This window comes from Pinus tabuliformis, chromosome Q (genome assembly GCF_031772625.1).
Source record: "Pinus tabuliformis cultivar Carrire ecotype Pingquan chromosome Q, CPIR1, whole genome shotgun sequence".
Lineage (NCBI taxonomy): Eukaryota > Viridiplantae > Streptophyta > Pinopsida > Pinales > Pinaceae > Pinus > Pinus tabuliformis.
The window spans coordinates 367,974,657-367,983,942 of NC_142296.1; the positions used below are offsets into that span (position 1 = coordinate 367,974,657).

At 38.8% G+C, this 9,286-nt stretch overlaps 1 protein-coding gene across 1 annotated transcript; it reads right to left on the reverse strand.

Annotated features, from left to right (window-relative positions):
* Nucleotides 1-7,806: 7,806 nt before the first annotated feature.
* LOC149219700 (receptor-like protein kinase HSL1) lies at nucleotides 7,807-8,817 on the reverse strand. The gene is made up of 2 exons (XM_089382653.1): nucleotides 8,402-8,817; nucleotides 7,807-8,327 (listed from the first exon to the last, which is right to left on the reverse strand). Exons 1-2 carry the CDS (start codon nucleotides 8,712-8,714, stop codon nucleotides 7,894-7,896), a joined length of 747 nt encoding a protein of 248 aa, XP_089238779.1. The 5' UTR covers nucleotides 8,715-8,817; the 3' UTR covers nucleotides 7,807-7,893.
* Nucleotides 8,818-9,286: the final 469 nt, after the last annotated feature.

Below are 9,286 nucleotides of genomic sequence, written 5' to 3' on the forward strand. Positions count from 1 at the left end.
AATACAAAATAATTTAACAGTTAAAAAATGTTAAAAATGATTAATACAAATTTATATTAAAATAATAATATTTCATTAAAATGAAGAAATATTTTATCAACTCCAAATCTTGTATCGGAAAATAAACCTGGTTAAATTTTTTTATATTAAAATAATAATATTTCATTAAAATGAGGGAATATTTTATCAACTCCAAAACTCGTATCTGAAAATAAATATTTAGATAAATAAATGTTCAATAAAGGGATATCTAATAAACTCTCTGTGTTTGAAAAAAAATATTTAAATACATATATTTTTAATAACACCAGTGTCTTTATTTTTATTGCAGTTATAACGTAATGCTTCTCTAGAACTCTTTCACAATCGAAACGCTTTTAATATTACATTGTAGTGATGCAGGAGCTGCCATATAATTTGATTGTAATGATGCAGGAGTTGTCGTATTTCCGTTAGAGTTGCTGCATGAAAGCCTTGCTACTATGTCTTCCACTTCTCGCATTTTCGGTTGATTCTCTGGAGCCTCAACTGTGCACCATAAACCCACCCGCACTAAACTTTCTACGCTCCAGTAATTTTTCGAGTTGTCTCCATCTGACTTTACAACAATTCCCTACTTTAACATTTCACTGCTGCTATAATTATATGCCAACAATGTGATTTCGCCTTCAAACATCTTATCGGTGGGTTTCTTCTCTGTTATCACCTCCAAAGTTAGCATTCCCTAGCTATACACATCCCCTTTTGTCCCTTAAAAAAAGAGGAGTGGAGTTGCTACCAAGGTCCATATAGCCGATGGATCCTTTGAGGGTCGAAGTGGACTTAGAAGCCACGTTAGATTGGTTGAACATCCGTGCCAACCTGAAATCAAATAGATGAGTTGTCATATCCTCCACCAATAGCACGTTTTGGGGTTTCAAATCACAAAGCACAATAGGCAGACCGCTATCGTGATGCAGATATGATAACATGTGCACAACATCTAACAAAAGGCAACAAATATCCAGCATGCTATAGGGAATTTAATGCACCCCATAGCAGCTTCACCCATACCCTTCTCATATGAAATGAAATGAAACTTTAACGTCCACAAGACTATATCTATGGGACCACTAGCTTTCCTGTGTTTTTTCCTTTTGCAATTCAATCCTCTTATTATTCAAATTAATGATGAGCTGACCCAACCTTCTAACATTCTCCTCACTGAAAAGACACTGCCAAGGAATCTATGTTAACAAACTGTTGTAACTGTCCCTGATGTCTCTAAAAGCATCACATTTCAAAATGAAATGTTTGTCTGATTCCACTACCTTAAAAGTGAAAAACATACACACCCGCTCTTCCCAGGAAAATGAAATGTTTGTCTGATTCCACTACCCTAAAAGTGAAAAACATACACACCCGCTCTTCCCAAGCTTCTTTAGGTCTTTTCCACCGACTTGTTTCACACCATAGTTGATGCAAGTTAGTTCTTAATTGAGCAATAAGAATCTTTGCTCTCCATGAAATGCTAGCTCCAATGTACTCTTTTTGTTGGAGATCACATGTGGGGTTGAATTATTGAACATAGTACTTCTTCTTTTTACCCAACTCTTTTCCCCATATATGCTTACGAAACTTCTCCATAACATAACTCTTTAAATCCTTGCTATTTCTAGGACAAGCATGGAGGTAAATATTCCATTTTTGCATCCATTTGTTGTTTTAGCTCATCCATGATTTCTTTCGTTCACTCATTCCTTCATTGAAGATAACTTTAGGCCATCTACCTTCTCCCATTTGCTCAATTCTATGAAGATACATTATGAGACACACCATAACAATTGCTTCGATGGAAGTTGCTCCTGTTTCACTCAGCATTATCTCATATGAAACCGAACTTTTATTTTAAACTTGCTCATGATCAAGCGCTTTTGGATTTTCTCATTTTGCTTCCATTTTGAGATAGCGACGCTGCTAGCCCACAATTCACACCCATATAATATCACTAAACAAACTAGGAGCCCAAAAAGCACTTTACTTGTTTTCCAATCCCATAACTCTGCCTCTCTACATCTGTTTTGAAGAGCATATAATGCTTTCCACCCTCCTAAATTTTTCTTCTTTCTGCAATGCTCCCAATTAAGCTTGTTGTTGAAATCAATCCCGAGGTATTTGTATTCATTTACTTCTTCAAGAATGTTGCCTTCAAAGAAGAACATATGTTGACTCTTCTTCTTTTTATTTGAGAAAATCATAATTTTGGTCTTGTTGCATCCCCACTGCTTGACAAAATTGCTCAAGGGAATAAAGGTGCATCTGCAATCCTTGGGCTGATTTGGCAATCAATACAAGGTCATCAACATATAAAAGAAGATTTTTCACAAACTCCCTCAACTGAACACCATCTCCACCTTGCAGATTTAGCCAGTCTTCCAATTTATTAATATATAAACCAAAAAGAGTAGGGGATAAAAGGCAACCTTGCTTGACTTCGATATCACTTTTAAAGCTTTCAGAAATGCCTGCTGAAGTTCTAATTTTGACTTTCACCTCTTCATAAAGCCTATGGACAACAACTCTATAATGCAAAGGAATTTCAAGTTCTTCCATTATACTCCACAACTTATCTCTAGGGACTGTGGAAAATGCCTTTTTGAAGTCAACAAAGCAGCAAAATACTTGTTCTTTTCCCTCCCAAACCTTTTCAATAACGTGTCTCAACGTGATACCATGATCTACTGTAGAATGTTTCAGCGTAAATCTTGCTTGTCCTTTTGCCCTCTTTTCTTTGACTTCTGCCCACTTACTGATTTTATTTTCCACCATGCTGCTAAAGAGCTTTTCAAACAAAGGAATGATCATAATGGTTCTATAGTTGGAAGGATTATTAATGTCTCCACTTTTAAAAAGGGGTATTGCTAGACTAGTTTTCCAATCTCTTAGGAATCCTTGACAAATGACATTGTTGAATATTTCCATGATATGCCTTGCAAGAATGTTCATTCCCCACTTTAGATATTCTGCTTGAAGTTCCACCAAGTCCTTTGCCTTTCCTATTTTCAATTTCTTAATTCCTGTCTCTACTCCCTGCAATGTGAAAAGCTTTGTAGTTGCACTGATCCTAGGAGGATGCTCATCTTTTGAATATTTCCCATAGAGTTGTCTTGCATAGTCAAACCATTGATTAGTTGTAATATTATTTTCAATTTGCTTCTTCCTTGGTTGAAGTTCCTGCCAAAACAGCTTTGGGCGATTCTTGCCTAGATATATTAACTCTTCTTGCCTTGTTTGCATGAATTCATCTTTTTTCTTTTTTAAAATATGCTTATATAACTTTACATTCATCTTCTCCTCGCGTGCCTTTTTCAAGGTTTTCCTTACCATTTTGCATTCATCATCAAACCAAGCATTTACAGGAAAACAATTTAATTAAAATTTCCTATTTTTTTGTTATTTTTCACTTCTCAAGTGCACTTTGAATTATATTTGTTTACTCATAACTATTGAGGCTTTGGGAACCATTCTTTCCCTTCTAAATTGATTTCTCCAACATTGTTTTGAAGATAGTAAAATTTTCTTATCTTGAAGATAATACTTTTCCCCTTTCCAGTTTCCAACACCTTTACGACTCTCCCCTATTTCCCAGCAGCTCCGCAGATCTAACTCCTGCATGTGAACCCAACTAGCGGACAAGACATGCCCCAATTGAATGCGTTAAGATTTCAAATTCACACTGGAATTGCCCGCCAATATTTTGAAATGAAACCTGGTTCGGGAATATGATTTTATCCCACCTACTGCACAATCTTTCAATGATCAAGCTGGAAATTCTGCTCCGGATGGCTGGTTAGTATATTTCCTATTTCTTCCGTGGTTTGCAAAGGCCGCTGGAGTTGGTGCTTCAACACCGTTTGCGACGTCAAAGAGAGCAAACATCAACATGCCAAAGATGCACCGGAGTTGGTGCTTCATAATGTTTGTGATGCCAAAGAGAGCGAACATCAGCATCACAGCGTATGCAACTGCCATTGCAAATGTGGAGGCCTTCATTGCCATTGCCATTGTCATTACAGGTTACCAATTGGAGAGAATAAATCAAAAGCTGAGTCACGGCGCAGAGCAAAACAACCAAATCCACATGCTAACCTCCAATAACCTTTGGGACTCAAATGGTGAAACTTAAGTTGAATCTTTCAAATGATGTCATAGAGCTCCTAGAAAGTTGGGCGTGTGCCACAACCGGTTTCTTGATTTGATGTTGGATTTGAAAAATGGTTTCTTGATTTGCGGTTGGATTTTGAAAATTGGTTTCTTCATTTGTTTAAAAAAAAGGGTCCCAACAAATGGCTATCCTAAAGAACAATATGCTGCCCAAGTTGATCCCGTCTCAGAACCAGTTGTTAACTCTGAAATATAATATCAGGTTCAGCTTGGTGTGATTGAGCAACCCACAACAATGGCGGCGGAGGTACACATTTCGAGGAAGGAAGTCGCAACAAGATCGGCTAGGCAGTTCCAAAAAGTTTCCGCAGTTGAACAAGTTCACAATCAAGGGCAACCTGCTGCTACGCAAGAAACTCCAGTTGTACTTCAAGGTGCACCAGAAAAGTCTCAGGGTTTAATTGTTAAAAAAACATGCAGCGACACAGACAGATGCCTTACCATCTAATCTTAGCCCTATGAAAGATCAAAGCACTCCAGAAAAAAGTGGGTTCTCTATTACGCCTACCCAAGTTGAGGTAGAGTTCAAGAAGTTTGGGGCAATTATATCTTGTGGGGTTCAAGTTAGGAGCAGGAGAGGAGGTAGATCCACTTACGCATTTGTTGAATTTGAAGAAGCAGCTTCAGTCCAGGCTGCAATTCATGCATCCCCTATGCCAATGGGTGCGTGCAAAGTATTTGTGTGTGTGAAATGTCCAATTGCTGGTAGAGAGGGTCACTAAATGATGGACCAAAAAGACATGGTGGCAATTCCTATGGTGCTCAAGTTATAACTTTTAATAGATCTAGTTTATAGTTTAGAAGAATAATAGAATAGCATATTTTTCACTGTAAATTCACATTATGTATTTTATTAGTTATCATAGTTATGTTGAACCAAAAATCCATTATAGACTTCATTTTTATGTATATGTATTCGAATATTATTATTGTTTTCTTGTAAGTTTTTAAATCAAGATTATTTTAAAATATTAGATATTATTTTTTTAAAGGTTTGAAAATTCTAATTACTAAAATAAAATAAAATAAATTTAAATAATAATTACCAATAAATATCAATAATTATTATCAAATAATTATGATTATTATTGATGCTAAGCATAAATTCTAAATTGATTGTTATACGCAGGCTACGGAATGAAAAAATCAATAAAAACATCAAAAGAGTTCAAAAATCAATAAAAACATCAAAAGAATTTAAAAATCATGTAGAGAATTAGCCATTTTGATTGTGAAAATGGATTGACGAGACGTTGTTTTTTTGTACTTAAATCATATTGATAAATGAATTAATCAATATAATACTTGATACCAACTTTCTGATTCCTAGCCGTAACAATTTGTGGGGTTCTCAGTAACTATATAGAGCCATGTTATTCAATCTGCATTTGAATGGATGATGTGAATTGCATGCAATGGATGAGCAAGTGGATCTATCTCCCGAAACACTAATGAACATCACTATTAAGGCTGAGAAGGTGGCTCTCAAAATTTCCTTTGATGCACATGGGAGTCGAAACATAGGGAAGGTTGATTCATCTTGCAGGAAGGGTGGAGTTAACATGAAACATAAAGCATTCAAGGTGGTGGAAGGGACAAAGATTGTGAACCTAGGTTCATAAACATACTGGGACAATGTCGAACGAATGAAACAGAGGGCACTGGTAGGGAGGTGGAAATTTAGCAAGATGAATGGGGAGCAAATTAAGGCGTGGGTGGATTCGACCTAGATGAAAATATTGAAATATAGACCTAAGGTCAGCGTATTGTTTAATGGATGGACTTTTTCCATTTCCTTTGTGAAGCAGACACTGAACTGATTGTGGCAAGCCCATGGGTTCACGGTACGGGGTTTTTTATTTTTCAAAGATGGCAAGCTGGGTTTAATCCCACCAAGGAAATTTCGCGCAGAAAGATTATTTGGGTCAAGCTCCCAGGCTTGCCACTCGAATTATGGAATAAACACACTATTGCATCCATAGCTAACCCCATTGGAAAGTTTTACTTTGGGACGAAGCCAATTTCGGTCAATTAGATAAGAGGATGGCTTGGGAACTGGTGGAGGTGGATTTCCATGGAGGCTTAGTGGCAGAATTGGAAATTTGTTGGGGACCTTATTCTTTCCAACTCGGCATTGATTATTGGGGTATGTCGTTTAGATGTCTTATCTGCCATGCTATGGGTCATTTACTTGAAGCTTGTCCAAGGGGGTGCGCGGGTTTGGTAGCAGGGCATGTCAAGCAGAAGATGGTGCTCATACATTGGTTTGCCGTTGGAGAACTTTGTGCCCAGAATCTTGTCGATTCCCCCTATGGAGGCGCTCCAGAAACAAGTATGTCACTGGACAATAAACTCCAGAACATTCATTCGATGTTAAATGTGTCAAATTCATGGGAGATGGATACACATTTAGCTTCTTGTAGGCATCCTCTTGAAGCCCTAGACTCTGTGGAATTAAATGTTGACAATAATTACAAATCTTCACCATCGACGACTCTGGTTTGGGTGGAAGTAATCCTTTAGCTGGGGAGGGGAATTGGGAGGTGTGTGACAAGCCTGTGGGTATAGATGGGCACCCTTCAAAAGGGAAAAACCCATTCATGGGCTATGTACAGTCAACTCTGTCTCCTGATAAAGAATTGGTAGACATTTCGCAATCAGAGTCGGTTGCAGTGGATCCCCTTACGATTAAGAAATCATTCTTTGATTTTGTTGATACCATTACTCATTACTCCTTCACCTGTCCATCAAAAAGTGACCACTAAGAAGAAGAAAACCACTAAATACAAAAAAAAAAAAAAAAAATTGTCCTGCTCACAATCGTCGTTGGGCCTTTAGGAGGCATTTCTGGACGAATCACAGTCTCGGTATCCTTTGGATCCACAGGACAATGTTGGGGATTTCATGAGTTTGACGAGCACTGGTTCTCGGGCCCTTAGAGGGGGTATGCCCATTTTTCAGGGTCACTCATGATCCTCATCTCCTTAAACAGTAGGGGCTTAGGCGCTGCCCATAAAACTCGCTCTCTTAAGGATCTTATTATGAGCCATCGTCTATCGGTGGTTTTGTTACAGGAGACTCTGGTCTCGGAAGAAACATCATGGGAGTCATTGCTTAATATGTCTCTAGATTGGTTTGTATGTGCTTCTAGTGCGTCGGGAAAGTCTGGTGGCTTGGTTGTCCTTTGGAACCCGAGGGAAATTAAACTTGAGATTTATCTTTCATGTGCTAACATAATTTTATCTGGTTATGTGAAGGGTAGCCACTCTGAGATTCGGATAGTCAACTCATATGCTCCATACAGAGGTCAGAAAATACACTGACTGGGATCTCATTGAAAATTATGGCTTTCTGGCCCTTAAATATTTGATTGTGGTCGGGTATCGAACTTCACTCTCGGATATGATGAAGTATGGGGCGAGAAAGCGGTGAATGATCCACTTGAATCATATTTCAGGGGCTTATTAAAATAATAAAATTTTATATTAAAATAAGGAAATATTTTATCGACTCCAAAACTTGTATCTGAAAACAGATGTCTAGATAAATAAATTTTAAATAAAAGTGATATCTTATAAACTCTCTTTATTTGAAAAAATATATAAATTTAATACAAGCAATGTCCTTGTTTAATTGCAGTGATAGTGTAATGTTTCTGTAGGACTCTTTCACAATCAAACGCTTTCAATATTACAGCGTAAAAGACGAGTCTGAGGAATTTGTTTGTAATGATGCAGAAGCCGCCATATAATTTGATTGTAATGATGGAGGAGCTGCCGTATTTCCATTACAGTTGCCGCGCGAAAGCCTTGCCACTATGTCCTCCACTTCTCGCATGGTCGGTCGATTCTCCGGAGCGTCAACAGTGCACCATAAACCCACTCGCACTAAAGTTTCAACGATCGAGTAATTTCTTGAGCTGTCTCCATCTGTGTTTACAACAATTCCCTGCATTAACATTTCACTGCTGCTATCATTACATGCAATGGACACCCACTTTGACAACGTGAGGTCGCCTTCAAACATCTTATCGGTGGGTTTCTTCTGTGTTATCACCTCCAAAATTAGAATTCCATAGCTATACACATCCCCTTTCGTCCCAACTGTGCCTTCTCCTCCATACTCTACAATAACAAACAATGTTAATGAAATATTATAGTAATAGTTGCGAGCATAAAAAGAAGAGTGGAGTTGCTACCAGGGGCCATATAGCCGATGGATCCTTTCAGCGTTGAAGTGGAGGTAGATGCCACGTCAGATTGGCTGAACATCCGTGCCAACCCGAAATCAGAGAGATGAGCTGTCATGTCCTCATCCAATAGCACGTTCTGGGGTTTCACATCACAGTGCACAATGGGCGGACAGCTGTCGTGATGCAGATACGATAACCCGTGCGCAACATCCAACAGAATGCGTAACCGCATCTCCATACTGAGCTTACCACTCTCGGCTCCATGGAGATGGCCGTCGAGGTTTCCGTTGGGCATGAATTCCAGCACCAAAGCCTTCATTTCCGCAGTTGAGCACGCCGTTATGATTTTCACCAGATTACGATGTCGGACTTTGCCTAACGTTCTGCATTCTCTGTTGAAGCTCTTCTCCGCTCCTTCACCGTCTAGACCCGCGAAGACCTTAATGGCAACGGTCTCGCCTCCTGCTAAAGTTCCCCTGTAAACCGATCCGTAGCTTCCCACTCCGAGGAGATTCCCGGGACTGAAACCTTCTGTCGCCCTGCGCAGTTCTTCCCATGAGATTTTCCTATGGGTGAACAAGTCTACAGGTCTGGACATGGACTTGGATGCTTGCTCTTTGAAAATCCAAAATAGAAGCCCAATACAAAAAACCCCACAGATACCCATTACGGAAGCAATCGATACTATTATTATTGTCTTCTTCTTCTCCTTCTTGGTAGAAGAGGGCTTGTTCAGCGAGCAATCTGGTAAGCCAAAACATTTCCCACAGAGTCCAGGATTTCCTATAAACGCTGTATTGTTCAGGTTTCTGAACGCGCCCGTACATGGAACGGGGCCAGATAAATCATTATAGGAGAAATTCAAGAGCTGAAGCAGTCCGAGTTTGGATA